The sequence below is a fragment of the Mytilus trossulus genome, chromosome 10 (assembly GCF_036588685.1).
Source record: "Mytilus trossulus isolate FHL-02 chromosome 10, PNRI_Mtr1.1.1.hap1, whole genome shotgun sequence".
NCBI classification, from domain to species: Eukaryota; Metazoa; Mollusca; class Bivalvia; order Mytilida; family Mytilidae; genus Mytilus; species Mytilus trossulus.
In genome coordinates, this window is record NC_086382.1 from 14,360,987 (window position 1) to 14,377,960 (window position 16,974).

Here is a 16,974-nt window from a genome sequence, read left to right on the forward strand (position 1 = left end):
CAGACGCTTCTTGTGGATTATAAGTGTTGGTTTGTATCAGAAAATGTTCATTAGCATGCAAATTTTCGTGCTTTTATTATTAAGTGGTCAGTCGTGCAAATGTATTGATGTTAACCTCTTCACTATTGGTGGCCATTTTGATTGTGGTGGCAATTTATGAATTTGTTTAAATTACTCTATTTTTCTAACTATTTATCTAGCACTGTGCAAAATAAAGCCAACAGTAGTATACCGTTGTTCAAAACTTATAAATCCCTGGAGAAAAAAAAAATCGGTGTAACAAACTAAAACTGAGGGGAACGCATTTTATATAAGAGGAGAACAACGACAAAACATTAAAATGTAACACTATCACAGAAACGGACTAAGAACACTGGTTTTCTATTGTTACTATTATATTTATTTTGCTATTTGATTTTTAAAAACATGGGATTTTCAATATCCCATGGGACAGGGTAAAATCCCATGGGATTTACCATTATCCCATGGGATTTTGGTTGAATCCCATTGGATTTTTTTTGGTGCCATGGGATTATTGTAGTCCCATGGGATATTTGTTGTCCCATGGGACAAAACCATGGGATTTTTAATATCCCATGGGACAAAATAAAATCCTATGGGATTCAAATTATAAATATAGATATAATTAGACAGTAATGTGTATGTTACAATGAATGCTGTTTGGTAGTAAATAGTAAAAAGATGAATATTTTAAATTGGATATCTTTTTTTCTTTGAAAATGTTAATTCAACATATTGTTCTATAACTGTTCAAAACTTAACTTTTAAACAACAAAGCAGATATTGTAAGTATCAATATATGTTTATTTATGAATTATAGAATACTTTTTTGAAACACAATTATTTACCATTTGAAATCAGTGAAAAACTCTATTATTAGGCTAAACATACTAGTAGCTATTTAAGTAAATTTTTTTTTTTCACAAAACACGATTTTCATGAAGTTTAATTTTTAAATTCACCTGCGCACTTTATTGTGGGACCTCGTGTCATCATGAATGAAATGTTATTGTCTCATGCAATTGCTTATGGAATAACATGTGATGTGCAATTAGCCAATCAGAATAACGTATTATAATGAAACATACATCTAATGTAATTATTCAAAAATAAGAATAATCTTTATTGTCATATAAACAAATAAAAAACATGTTTGAAAAAAAAAATATATATATAAAATATAAAAAAACTTGTATACATTTAAAACTATTTACTACCAAACAGCATTCATTGTAACATACACATTACTGTCTAATTATATCTATATTTATAATTTAAATCCCATAGGATTTTATTTTGTCCCATGGGATAATTATAATCCCATGGGATTTTTTTTGTCCCATGGGACAACAATTATCCCATGGGACCAAAAAAAATCCCATGGGATTTAACCAAAATCCCATGGGATAATAGTAAATCCCATGGGATTTTGCCCTGTCCCATGGGATATTGAAAATCCCATGTTTTTATAAATCAAATAGCAAAATAAATATAATAGTAACAATAGAAAACCAATGAAATTATTGAATCCCATGTAATTCCGCACATTTTGGTTATATACATGATACTGTAGCTCTTATTTGAGGCGGCGGCGGATTTGCAAATGAGTGTTTTGCAAATTAAAAGTGTCCAGTGTTTAAGCATTAGACAAAATCCTATGAGAATATCAAATATAACAACGAAACCAAATACATGAATTTGGGATAGCTAAGTACAGTGACACGTATTATAGTAATGTGAAAGCACACTCAAAAATTAGAGAAAACAAACGACACAACGGTAACACAACGTGAAAATGTAACACAAACAGAAACGAACTATAACATAACAATGGCCATATTCCTGACTTGGTACAGGATATTTTTAAAGGAAAAGATGGGGGATTGAACCTGTTTTTATGGCATGCCAAACTTCCATCTTTTATGGCTATGCGAAATATAACATCAACAAAATGACAACACAACAATACAGGACTACGATATAAATAAATAGGAGAACACAATTGACACAGAAACACACGAATAATAGCTAACAAAAGGCAACAAGTTTAAAATTTTAATACGCCAGAAGTGCATTTTGTCCATACAAGACTTTCTGGTGACGCCCAGATACAAAAGTTTGAAAGCCGAAACAAGTACAAAGTTGAACAGCATCGAGGACCAAAAGTTCAAAAAAGTTGTGCCAAAAACGGCCAGAGTTTTCTTTAAGGTACCAGAACATCCCTATTATTTGGAATAATTTATACTTTAGCAAATAGTACATTTTATAAAATGACTATACAAAAGATAAACATGATAAACTGAAGTTTTAACTAATTACAGGAAACAACCGAAATACATTACATAGTGTGAGGCTGTTACTATAAAAAGATCAATTATACCAATAAATATGATTTAACCTCTGGACTATTGGCGGTCATTTTGAATATGTCGGCTGTTGGTTAACTTTTTTAGATTGCTCCGTATCCTAAAATGTTTGTTAGCGTCATAAATTACACTGTTCGGGGTTTCAATCTGTTTATATTAACCGATAAAATACACCAATATATAAAGAACTTTATCTCTTGACTGTTGGCCATTTTTAATTTGGTGGCCATTATGGATTTTTATATGGCTCATTACCAAAACTGTCATTACGCGTCATAACTAGAACTGTGCAAAGTTTGGTGCGTTTACGATAAGAGATTAATAAATAGGGCGTAGCCTATTGAATATCAGTGACCATTTTGATTTGGCGACCTTTTTGGAAATTATTTAAATAGCTCTTTATCCAAAGTTGTTTATAAGCATCATAACTAACGATATGTGAAAAGAGGGGCGAAATAATAATTTGTTGTTTGGTAATAAGAGGAAAAACTTTCAAAAAAGTACAAAACAAAAAATAGGTACTCGTCATTTCGTTCTCTCGACCAAAAAATGTACAGTTATTCAATACTTATTTCGATCAATTGTGTCCTTGTAGTCACAGAAAAATAGTTATCGTTTTCGATTAAGATATATTTCTTAATACTAAAACAAGCAAAACAATATTTGAAACATCAGGATAAATTTAACAGACATACAAGTGTCCGGAATAATTAATATATATGGTAATGCTTCCATTTATCCATCTTTGTTAAAACCATATATCTTTTTTATCTATCGACTAATTTTGTTATTTTTTCAATTTCAATTAATCGCACCAAAAAATTCATATAATTCATTCAAAAGTTTCTGAAATCAGATCATACAATTTTCGTCTGCCATAAAAAAAAATATGTTCATACATATTGTGTAATCAAGTCTGTAGCACATTATCGCTGTCACAATCTTCTATCTTTATTTATTAAAGCTTCTTCTATCTTCCTAAAGAACGAATTTGCCTACAAAATTAACAAATACAATTCAACATAAATGAATAACTGATACGTTCATCTACGTAAATCTCTTTACAACTATTATTTCAATGACAATGCAAAAAAACATTTTTTTTATGTATTGAAACAGTTAAGTTCGGTCTTATGCACATAAGGGGTAAGACTTAGACAAAGGGCTGTTACTCATTTTATCAGTGAGTTGTAGACCTATTTAATAGGTGGTTACGCATGTTATCTGTCATGTGCTAATTATATCTTTACACAGGGGTGTTACTCTTTTTATCAAGGATGTGATAAAAAGATCTAGTTAAAGGAGGTTACTCTTTTTAATTGAAATGTGTTAACTTTGTAAAAATCAGTTTCGTCAATACTTTTTTTATCTTTTCAGCCAAGTTGAAGGAAGATTATCAGTGTTACTTAAAAGATCAGGAAATATTCATAAAAATTCTGGATACTGCTTTACTCGGAAAGCTAAGATCCGGCTTATAAGTAAAAAACTAATGATGGTCTTAAAAAAACATTCACACAAATAAGTCCTATTGCCTAAGTCACAGTTCTCTTCGTACTTCGATAACTGCATTCTATTTATTGGATAAGTTGAAAAAAGGGATGAAAGTTCTGGATACCTTTTAAAATAATCATGTTTCATCCGCACAAATGTTCAAGATGCCTTTTTAATGAGCTAACACTTGATTTTTGTAGTTTCACAGATATTTCTAATCATTTGTATAATTATTTCTTTGTATTGCTGAATATTGTGTTTTGCGGTAGTCCTTCCTGTCATACCACTAGTGGAATTCAGGTAAATTCATCATTCGGAATAAGTGTTTGTGTATTTTCAAGACTAGATTGATCTATTTTGGCTATGTCGGTTGAATATCTTGAACCGTTAAATTTGTTAAACTAAAAACAAAAATGAGGAAAATGCAATATTTGTAGTGAAATTCTTGTTCAATTAGGGATTTTCCATGGTAAAAAAGTTAGTTTTTTTATGTTGAAATTCAACATTTGCCTTTACACAGCAATCGAAGAGAAAGTGACCACTTATATACAGGTACATACCCATTTAAAAAACATACAGCCAATTAAATTTTCATCTTCCCCATTGGGGCAATTTAGTTGTTGATCACAGAGATGGCGGTCTTCTATGCAATAAAATTTTTGATAGGCATCTGGTGTTGGGCATGCAATTAAATCTTCTGAACCTTCATACTTGTTACATTCTGAAATAAAATGGTGGAAATCAAAATTCATTTCAAAATAAGTTATACATGTAAAAAAGTTTGTATTCAGTCACACCTCTATAAAAGAAAAGAATTTGTGGTTTTAATAATCTCTGCATACAAAACCTGTGAAAAATTTATGATTTGTTGAACATTTGAATTCGTGGTTGACTTATACCCACAAAACCTACAAACATTAATATCCAACGAATAATAATGAATCCACATTATGTTAAAAATAAGTCTAATTTCAGCCCCACCTCTATAAAAGTAAAGAATTGACAAATATTGAAAGGTAAATTGGAATAGTGGGAAGCTTACAGAAACAAAACGCTCGATTACAAACATAAACTGAAACTTTGTAAAAAGGAAAATATTTAAACAAAAATTATTTTAAGTATCGTTAAAAGGTTCGTGAAAGATCTGATGCTACGAAGACGTTCAAATTATTCTTCAATTATATGATAATCAATATTTCATGGATGAAGGTTTAGTTCTGTGGTTAAGTCCGTATCGCGGATTCTTTAAGCTATATGATAACTGTTTGTTGTTATGATTGTAAGGTGTATATTTTCTACTTCTGCAAGGTTTCAAATAACATTGACCTCATTATCATGTATTTTTTGGCAATGTTCGTTTTATGTTGTTTGGCCTTTCGTTTATATACATGTATGCTATAGCGCATCGGTATTTGGTGTAGGGTTAACATGTCTGTCTGCATGTTTCATATAAGACGTCAATTGTATTTGATATATTGAATGATAGTAAGATGTCTATAAAATTAAAATTGAGAATGGAAATGGGGAATGTGTCAAAGAGACAACAACCCGACCAAATAAAAAAAAACAGCAAAAGGTCACCAACAGGTCTTCAATGTAGCGAGAAATTCCCGCATGCACCCGGAGGCGTCCTTCAGCTGGCCCCTAAACAAATATATACTAGTTCAGTGATAATGAACGCCATACTAATTTCCAAATTGTACACAAGAAACTAAAATTAAAATAATACAAGACTAACAAAGACCAGAGGCTCCTGACTTGGGACAGGCGCAAAAAAGCGGCGGGGTTAAACATGTTTGTGAGATCTCAACCCTCCCCCTATACCTCTAACCAATGTAGAAAAGTAAACGCATAACAATACGCACATTAAAATTCAGTTCAAGAGAAGTCTGAGTCTGATGTCAGAAGATGTAACCAAAGAAAATAAACAAAATGACAATAATACATAAATAACAACAGACTACTAGCAGTTAACTGACATGCCAGCTCCAGACTTCAATTAAACTGACTGAAAGATTATGATTTCTTCCTATGAACATCAGGCACAATCCTTCCCGTTAGGGGTTTAGTATCATACCATCATAACATATATGAGAAGAACATAACCCGTGTCATACCAACAACTGTTTTTAGAATAAATGTGTTTAGTTCCGACGCAAAGACCTTATCAGTGACTCAATATTAACGCCAAAATATGCAATCTTTGATGACTTGACAACAGTATCGTAATTATATCCCTTCTTAATAAGTCTATTCAAAGGTTTTGTAAGTTTCTATGTCTGGCTGTTGAGCAGGGTTCATCTACTTAAAGTTCCGAATTAATTGGTCAAACATAACTTTTACATTTGTCAGTTTCTAAGGTACTGTAAGGATCGGTACACCTATATTTGGTGTACGGGATGTTTGTAGAGATCTGTATGACATGTTTCATCTGACCATGACCTCTTTTTATGAACCATTGACAACCTTACGCGTATTTGACACTTCTAGTAAAACCTCTAATATTACAGACGTTCAACAAATAAACTATCATAAGTAAAACAGACTAGATATTTCAGTATTTGCGCTCTAGTTTTCTTGAGTCTGTAGTATATAGTTACCTCATTGGAAATCAATCCACATCATTGTTGTATATAAAGATACATAGCACTTAAGAAAGTACTGTTGCACAAAATGTTGGTTATCGTTCAATCTCAAACTGTTCATGAAAGATGCTGTTTTTTGGTTGATGGTAACATTTTGGTTTAAACGTTGCATACCCATATTTTTGGCTAAATAATGGCGGTCTGCCTGAATTATACTAGACCGATTCTCAGAGTAGAATTTTTGACACTAATTTAGACACGTCTTTAGTTGTTTGTTTGTTCGAAAGAAAGTGTCTAATTTATATCCTATATGGTCACACTTTAGGTCATAAACTAGAAAATAAAACAAACGAAACCCAAAAATAATAGAATAGCTGCTAAGGATATAAATTTTCAACGATTTGACACTTATATTTACAAATAACTCAATGTCTTCTAACTGATCTTTTATGGCTTACATTGTAGCTTGTTTTATTTTGTCGACATAAAATCAAGTGTTACCTAAAATTACCACAATCTATATATTCCTATTAATATTGCATTTTGTAACAATCAATCGAATGTTCAGTGAACTGTGATGAATGGTAAAGTAATGCGCCATCATTATCTTCCTGTAACATCAGTGTGTGCTCAGTCATGCATCACACATGAAAAGATAATTGTATTTTAAATGACCTTTTCTTCATAATGGTCTCTTCACAATGTTACAAACTTGCTTTGTTCCAACAAAAACTACAATAACTCAATGGAAACATGAAATGATAATTGCAACATCATTAGCTATGGCGACGATAATATACCGGAAGTTGAAGAAGCGACCCTTTTCAACACACCTACTAAAACTAACTTCATATTCTTTCAAATTGGACTGGTTTGAAACTTAAAACAGTTGATTGGATTTATTTTAACGTTAGTCATCTAGCAGGTCTAATTTATTTCCATGAAATCGATTAATCGTGGAATTAATTGTATCAATATTATCATGCACTTTAAATTTCACGGTTTGACATGTTTATCTTGTCCTAGAGACATATATAGAGTAAGGTCGATAGTTAATACCAGGAACAATGTTACACAGGAATTTGATGCGATTTTATACTTGCCAATCTTCGGTACTATATAAATATCTGTCTTGTCCAGCGACTTAAATAGAGATTTATTTAGTACCGAAAATTGGCAAGCGACTAAAATCACTGAATATGCAGGGCTGTATGGCCAGTCAATGTCGTTACAAACTTCCATATATATAGCGACTAATTTATCTAATATTCTTTGGTCTTTTGGTGCATATCGATGCAGTTAAAAGAAAGTAACACACTAATACATTATTGCCATAAAACTGCAAATTTCCGAGTTCCAAAAAACTTTAAAGAAATGGACAAAATACGTATTCATTGGATAGATAGACAATAATAGTGCATTGATTTGACATATCAATAATATAAGGGTAAAGCTTAGAAACGGGGAAATGCGAGGCTCTGCCGAGCTATTTCCCCGTTTCGGGCCGAATCCTTATATTGTTGATATGTCTAATCAATGCACTATTATTGTTTTATACTGCAATCTAAAAAAAACTTTTATAAAAAGACCTCATATCATGCAGGCCGAGAAATATACAACACGATGAAATGTACATAACTTGTTGAAATTCGCAATCGATGGTGAACGAATTTGTTTGAGAATGAACTTAAATATCAACAATACATAATGATTTATAGTTTGCAGACCAAACATATTAAAACAAGTGAAATCTGTTTTTTTAACAAAATTGCAAAAAAATAAGTTTGAGTCGTTGTATACATTGAAAACAAGAACAGGTTGAATAGATCGAATGAATAGTTAATTATAATTTCGGAAATTTCTATTTAAATATTCATGGAAAAGTGATATCATGTCAGTGACTGTATATGACATAAAAATATACGGTCAACGCATTTTGACTGCTCAAATAAAACGAGTGCAGTATAATTATTTTTAACTATACTAAAATAGCTCATCTGCAGTCTACACCGGAAATTTATAGAGAGAACAAGAAATAATAAAACCAAAAATGTTCGACCATGATAAATGCATTTTCCAGTTTTCAAGCAGTTTCCCATAAAGCAACATGGACACAATGTGTTTAATTATGACGAATAAAATAGAAGGAGTTCTGTTACGTAGTTAAGAAGGCAATCTAGCACAATAATGATAATAAATAGGTTGGTGGTGGCATAGTAGGGCTGTCTGTGCCATAAATCAAGCTCTATAGATAAGTAAATTGGCGTAGTCTATCGAATGTTGGTCGTCCCTCGTAGTTATAAATCTAATATTTTGTAAAAGTTAGTTGTGTATCTATCAGGTACCATAAAGTGTTCAAAACTTGTAATTTTTATAAATTTAGGTAAAAGAGTAATACCTTTTTTTATAGCTTACTATGCGGTATGTGTATTAATTTTTTTGCTTATTATTGAAGACCGTATAGTGACTTATAGTTGTTAACTTCTATGTCGGGTGTTTGGTGGAGAGTTGTTTTATTAGCAATCATACCACATCTTCTATTCTATTTTGATTGTGGAAGTTTTCTTTTGGGAGTTTATAGTTCTATTGGCAGTTTTGAGGGCTCGCAAAAAAAATGTTTTTTTCTCCCCCAACTTAACTGGAGCAAAATAACTTATAAGACCTAATAAGTTGTTATAAGTTGTTATGTTGGTATATGTTAATAAAAAGATTTATAATCTCATGGTCATTTTTCTCACATGAATTAGTGTCAAAATTACATCTTACAAGTTTTTAAGGTTAAAAAAAAAGAGAGCGCTTAAACAGATGTTATCATAAGCAAATTTGCATTTTAAATTAATTTCAAACCAATATTGTAGGCGGCTTGTTAACAATTCTTTTGTATAATTGGAATTATTCAAATTTGTCGATGTTGTCCTCTTTTAATCTTATTATTTCAGACAAAAGTAAACTTTGGCTTGCAAAAGTAATTTCGATTTATCCATTTAATTTTTTAATCAATTATATATATAAATATATATTCCTCTGAAGAACGTCTGATTATAGATAGTAATGTTATATATCAAATAAATTAATCAATATGAAAATAAAATATCATGATTTAAAGCGTTTAATTTTCCTTACCGAATGTCACGTGCGGGGGTGTCGTCTGCTTATCTTATAATTGAAACGTTATCGTTTAATATTGCATTCTTCAAATATTGCATGTTAAGTGACGTGACGTAACGTGATTATATCGGGACCATAGTTGACAGCGTTCTTATATGCAAATCGCAATGAAATTTTAAACCCAATATCATCAAGTGAGATATTGATGTCGTTTGGAGATTTCATTATAAAAGTATTGTTCATAAGGCTTTGGAATATAGATAAAAAGGAAGGAGAATTACAATTCCACCACTCATTATCATAGCAAAAAAGTACCGAAGACGAGTTAGGGAGATACCATTTGATTTCCATAGGAGGAAAATTTTGTTCTGTATATTTTGTCTTTTTTCTTTTTTTAGTAATTGCTGTCCTTGCTTTTTATTTTCACTCTATTCGGTCCTACCATTTTATTAGTTTATCATGACTTTTTTTTATTTGCAAAGTGTCTCAAATTTTATCCTAGCCCATAAAAATCAAATGATAGCTCCCTTAAATTAAAAACTTGAAAGTCAAATATACCCAAATGTTTCTCCGTGGTGTAGTGGTTAGTGCATCGGACTACTAACACAAAGGTCCGTGGTTCGATTCCCGTTTGGGATGAAAATTTCAGGAACTCAATTTTCGGCTCTGCCTTGACACCATTTGCGAGTATGGTCTTGAGGAAACGATGATAGTCCGTCGGACGGGGACGATAAATGGCTGACCCGTGTTAAGAGAGAGCCATATCTCTTGCACGTTAAAGACACCCTTGTAGATTTCGAAAAAGAGTAGGCTAATGCCGCTACAAGGCAGCACTCGCACCCGCAAAGTGGAAAGGGATTAATATAAGTTGCAAAACTTGTTTCCCAATCCACTATAAATAAATATGTTTAAACTAAATGTTTCTCAATGATTAGTGTTTGCATGTATACTTAATCTGTATTATTTAGAAATTCCGATAATGGTGCGCAGTGTTTCGGAGTAGTAAGTATGTCAATTGACTATTCCTAAATGCAGAAAGACCGGTCCAATGATTCGGAATAGTTATTGTTTGTTTGTTGTTTTTTTCTGAAGTGAGAGCTTATAACAACCCATTGTTTCTTTAGTTTCCGTGCTAGGTGGTCTGTTGTTTGGGTGGTGTTTATGATAGTGTTGACGCTCTTATCTTTACCATGATTCCGAATTTGTATTGGCGAAAAAAAACTTTTTAATACCTTGACTATTACAAAAAAAAACGTTTGTTGTTCCAAGATTGTTATCATTTTATTTATCATTATATTTTTTTCTATATTATCATTATTATCAAGAGTAGTGGTATTAGTGTTGTTGATACATTAGCTTTTGTCACTTCTGAATCAGTTTGATATTTCACAGGAATTTTTTTTTTTCAAAGAGTAATTATTTCGTGGATTCGTTCCCAATACCAGAGCATTAAATCAGTGACTAAACAACCCTTTTTATTATTCATTTACACAAGAAAAAAAGACAAATCATGCAATAACCTTGATTTATTCATAGCCAATTCCTAAATTAATTAATATTGTGAATCGGCGGTACCATATAATATTTCTGCTTTTTGATTCTGAATTCTTACTTCCTGATTATTCCAATATACCCCAAAAAAATCATTATCCGCCCCCGAAGCAAAGTAATAAGTTCTTTATTTATTCATAAGATTAAATAATCTCTTATCAAAAGAAATATTGTGTTTCATGTGTAAATAGTCATTAACATAATCTGTCTTTGGACATTGTATTGCCAATTTTGCATATACTTCAGGATATCTAATAACATGTAATAAAATTGTCTGCACTTACAGCTTAACTTACTCCTACACTGCTGCGTGAAAAGACTGTCACGTGATCTTTTGGAAGTCGATCACTACATCAGATCCCTCATGTTAACTTACAGTACCGATGTAAAGATTCATAATACACATCAGCAACGTTACGTTCGCAAGTACGAATGCGCTCCTCGGCTTTCTGTCTGTATCTGTATTGGTACACGTAGAATCATATTTCGGCTGTTAGCCAAGGCTCCGTGTTGAAGACCGTACTTTGACCTATCATGGTTTACTTTTACAAATTATGACTTGCATGGAGAGTTGTCGTATTGCCACTCATACCACATCTTCTTGTATTTATGTATAATATTGCATTACAAGTGGGAAACAGTTATACACAGCTGTTTGTTGAATGTCTTTAACTCCATAAGTAGACAATAAAATGACAATGAAAGTATTGTTTTTATGAGTACGGATGTTAAGCGGTATTTCTTTTTTGCAAAAAATACAGAAAAACAATGAGATAAAAGAATCTCTCATGTTTATCCTCATACTTGAAAAGTCCTTTATTCTTTATTTCGAAGAAATTGACTCAATATTTTAAAACTTTGTAATTTCATGATACGGTTCAGTTTTGAAAAGAGCACTACAAATGCCAGGAATAATATTCAAATTTAACATACAACAAAAACCCGATTTATTAAAGAGATGAACAAATTTAATTGTAATGCATTTATCCTGAAATTGATTTAATAGTTGCATATGCATTTAATGAAATGTCATTTTCAGTGCTACCGGCTGTATTGTGTTAGGATTATACAGGGGGGAATTACAATTAAGTGACATGAGGAAATACTTTTTGAAATAAGAATAAAGAGAAGAGAGTACGTGTTCTTGCAGCATAGCATATTACAACATCTAAATGCGTCTATGAGTATTGTACCATTCATTAAATACATGTACTGTTAGATAGATGATTAAACGGGTTATTTTTATTTAAGAATTGAATTCTTCTTTTTGTAACTTCATTGGGGTGTAAAAGCGTTGACCGAAGTACATATTGTTTGAAGCGCCTAAGCGCTTCATTTTAAAAATGTGTGCACGCTCAACTCTTTTACAACCCTATGAAGTTACAAAAAGAAGCATTCAATACTTTTATTACATTTTTTAGCTATGGTCATGAAAACACGAATTTTTACAAGTTTTTTATTTAATTCACCTGTGCACTAAAAAATATTATGGAACCACGTGTTATCCTGAATGAAAAGTTTTATTGAGTAATGCAATTGCTTATGGAATATAGTGTGATGTGCAGTTAGCCAATCAGAATTAAGTATGATAATGAAACATACATCGAATGTAACTATAATAAGATACAACAAAAATAATATCGTGTTTAGTGCTATATCTACTAACTAGTGAAATAAAATGTAAAAGTACAAGGTTCTGTTTGTTTTATTATCGAAGCGAAATTCTGGAGAATTTAGAATCGTTATTTCCTCACGAAAAATGTGATTGCTATGGGAACTGTTCAACCAAACGGGGCCTTCAAATGGTACCAACTGTCTTGTGTGTTTTGTAAACATGCTCCCATTGATTAGTTAATTGTATGGACTTTCTTACTGTTAAACACCTGTTTAATACTATGTGTTTGCTGAAGCACGTGTTCAATATGGGCACCACACAGGTGTAAGAACGTTAGATGGCTTATATGGATCTATATGATAAGTGTTATATTCTGGTATTATAAATTGTTCGAATTCTAGAAGGCTGGGAACATTGATACCATCATCATTATGTGTATCAATGTCAATGTGATTCACTTATTTTCCTTCCAACGATACAATGTTTAACTTTTTATTGGTTTTATGCAATGAAAAACTTACAGTATTTTTGTGGGTGAATTATAAAACACAAACAGTAAAACACTGCTGACTAACTGAGTATATTTTAAAAGTTCCTTTGGTGATGTTGTAAATATGATATCGCACGTTCTTAAGTGTATAAATGTATACAATTTTCCTGCGATATTTGAAATATACCAGACTTTGGTCTATGTATCTGATATTGAATATTCCAGGGTGTCAATGATTAAGTTATGATACGTTTGACAAGCTTATAGTAATGTGAATAAAACATATATATTGGAACAAATTGAATAATCATTTAATCCTGTTAAAATCTATATTTTGCATCAATGGAAATTACAATCGCCATTCCGTCGTGCATAAAAATATTTTGATGACATGTTATGCCTATATGTGTAACCAGATGACACACAGAGAGGGTTTTTATCGTCCTTTTGTGTTTCCTTTTTATAGCCACTTTGAACATTTTCAATGAGTTTCGTCAGCTACTCCTCAAAATAGTTCTTAGCAATTACTAAAATTCCTGCGATCTAATTGAGTATGAAATAGTATAAAAATTGTTTCATAACATGGATATTTTGTATAATTAACTATACATTGAGAATCTCGTCATCATTTTATTACAAGCAATTACAATGTTCGTGGTGTGTTTCCTTTGTAGTTCTGACCACTTAACGAAATATCCTTTCTTCTTATTACCGACTTTTGACTACTGAGTTTATGACTTTTGATCACTGAGTTTATGACTTTTCACTTCTGAGTTTATGACTTTTGACTTCTGAGTTTTTGACTTTTGACTACTGAGTTTATGACTTTTTGACAGTTACATACAGTTTTTCGTTTTCCGATGATTTGTTCATGTGTAAAATACATTAAACAAAAGGTTTTCCCAAATTGCCCCGATTTTAGGCTTTTATTTCTTTTAGTTTCTCTTACTTTATCGAGTCCTGTCACATCTGGTAGCTAGGTTATCTGGTGGCACGGTCGTATTTCCTGGGCCATTGAGATAATGATTGTCTTTAAGTTTTTAGCCATTTTCATCACTTTCTATTATACACTGCACAAGAACCTACATTTTCTGGGGGGGGGCTTTGGAATTATTTTTTTTCAGGATAAACTTTTTTTTCGCGTTCGGCGAATGACAATCTATCTTTTTGGCGACAATTTTTTATTTCAATTTTTGCATTACATATAGTGGCAACTGAGGGTGAAACAACAAATTATTTTTTTCTCCAAAAACTGGAAACAAACTTTTTTTTCCAAAAAAATCCATAGCCCCCCCCCCCCCCCCCCCCCAGAAAGTTAAATGGTTGCTGCCTTACTGAAGTACTCTCATAATGATATTCAGAAATAAAATTGAATATGTATGATGAAAGTTTACTTCTACTGTAATCTTTACCTAAGGCCACAATGTTGCTTTAAGGTTTTTCATCATGTAGTGAATACAAAAAGGATAAAAAAAAATATATTTTAAATTTCAAAAATTCATTTTCACCCGAGCGTGTGTTAAATTATTTAACATTTTTTATCACCGGATTCATCGATCAATTTGGTGGTTCAGTAGATACTGTATTACTTGTTCAATCACAGTGTTCTGATACATTAACGAAGAGGACAACCTAAATTTCACAGTGTTAATACCACCACCCAAGGTTGCCGAACAATTATATATTCAGAAGTCAAATGTTGTTAATATGAAAAAGGTCTATAAAATATAGGCATTGGCATACTTTGCTTAAAAAAGTTTCTAAATTGAAAATAATATTCATACTATAACTTATAATACATGCGATAGTAAAAACAAGGTCTCCTGAAACATAAACACTTCGCATAAAATAAATTTTATATTAAGTCGAGAAACTTTGAAATTTTTGATTTCGAATGATTGAACGCATAATTCGGCTTTTTGATAAATTTGAAGACAAGAGACGTTACGCACAGTATTGGTGATACGTTTGTAACGTCAGAAAACGTTCATCGACGGAACGTTGAGAAAACGTTATTGAAGCCTGTGTTAACGTTTGCATCTAAATCTTAGCATCCCGCTTTTTGTTCTCTTCTTCTTTTTTCCTTTCTTTCTTTATTTAATCTTATTCTTTCAGTGGTGGTTAAATTTGTTTTGGCCTACAAGAACGTAGTTTATGCATAAAAAATTAAAATGACAAAATAAACACCGTAAAATAAACGTTACGTTGAAAATCACGGAAAAACGTTACAAGATTGCACGGTAACAAATCAGACTAGACATTTCGATTTTATTATTATTTCTTTGTCTTTCATTATTTATTCAAAATTCCTTTTATATGAGAAAGACTTTTAAAAACACATTACAAAAACAATACATAAACTCAAGAATAAGATACACAATTGATTTATATTTACGTTCGAATGTACAACATCTTTACAAAAACGTACATAATTTGTGCATTTAGCACACGGTAACAAAATGGACTAGACAAGCATAAAGTTAAAATTCGATTAGAAAATTCCACTTCCAAACCATATTTTAGTACTATTTGTAAACGGTATTAAAAGCACATTGAGAATATATGGTTTTTTTTCGTTTACATATTATTGCATTCCATAAAATTTCTTACCGTAGAATCCATTGTAATTTTTTCCCCTATTTCATATGACTTGTTACATCATCTTTTGAACATTTCAATGCATCTTCTAACTCGAATATTTGAAAAAATGTCCAAAACGTCGGATGCGACGTCGTAGCGAATTGTGCTAAAATTTCGCATAGCATTTCTTGCTAATTTGCGTGCAAAAATAAGATTTTCTGATTCAAATTACTAAAAAAAACTCGATTTCCATGTTACAAGTTACGCTCATATTTTTTGACGTTTTTTTTCCCTTGAGTGTTATTTGATTTAATTTTATGTTATAATTTTAGTATTTTAAAGATATTGCTATAAAACTATAGTCTTTTAGACATAACATATCATACCAGTTTTCATTTATTTTAAAAGACATGCTCAAATTAGGAAGAAAAAACGCAGAACTAGTAGGGTTCACCAATACTGTGCGTACCGTCTAGAACGGTAAAGTCAGCAGTAACCATAAGAAATCGACACGAAGATATTGCTTCAATGCCTCGTTCTGATTTTAAAGGAAATTTGAAATGGCGTCCATTTCTAAACGCAGCTTTCTAAACAGGGGATTGTCTAATAAAAGATGCATTTCCGGATGGAAAAACTTGTGAAGTTACGCGCGATGTTCGTACATGTAAGCGTAACATAACGTCGCGAATATTTTGTAACGTTCAAACCAAATCTTCGACTGAAGGGTTGGTTTTAAGCATGTGCGACATTCTCAGTATAAGACTCCGCAAAATCGACGACGCGTTTTAACTACTTATCGAAAATTGATGTACTTTAGATTTTTGAAAAATTAAGAAAAACAACATTTTGAAAAATAATAAAATTCTACCATTATAAGAGCTCTGATAAGCAAACAATTGACGTAAATTTGAGTTGAGTTCGTTTTTACGTCAAAAAATGTCGGTGCGACAACCTTGTAAGCCTTTGAAAAATCGCTCATAAATTACCATATATCATTTTTCAGGATATTTGTTTTTAAATTCATAAAATTAAGCAAAATAACATTGATGTAGTAAATACATATACTAACCTTTTCCCTTTTAGATAAATGTTTTTGATTCTCAAATCTGGAATACCAATTTTTTTTCTCCCGTGGGACAGATTTACCCTTGTAGTATGGAACACTTT

General features: G+C 31.5%; 1 protein-coding gene across 1 annotated transcript in view; it reads right to left on the reverse strand.

Annotated features, from left to right (window-relative positions):
- Positions 1–2,063: 2,063 nt before the first annotated feature.
- LOC134686043 (uncharacterized) overlaps positions 2,064–16,974 on the reverse strand; it is a 32,598-nt gene continuing 17,687 nt past the window's right edge. Inside the window, exons 2-3 of the mRNA XM_063545740.1 lie at positions 4,439–4,599; positions 2,064–3,382 (exon numbers count right to left, since the gene is read on the reverse strand). Coding sequence (XP_063401810.1) covers positions 3,323–3,382; positions 4,439–4,599 — 221 coding nt within the window. The 3' untranslated portion in view covers positions 2,064–3,322. The remainder of the gene's footprint in view (positions 3,383–4,438; positions 4,600–16,974) is intronic.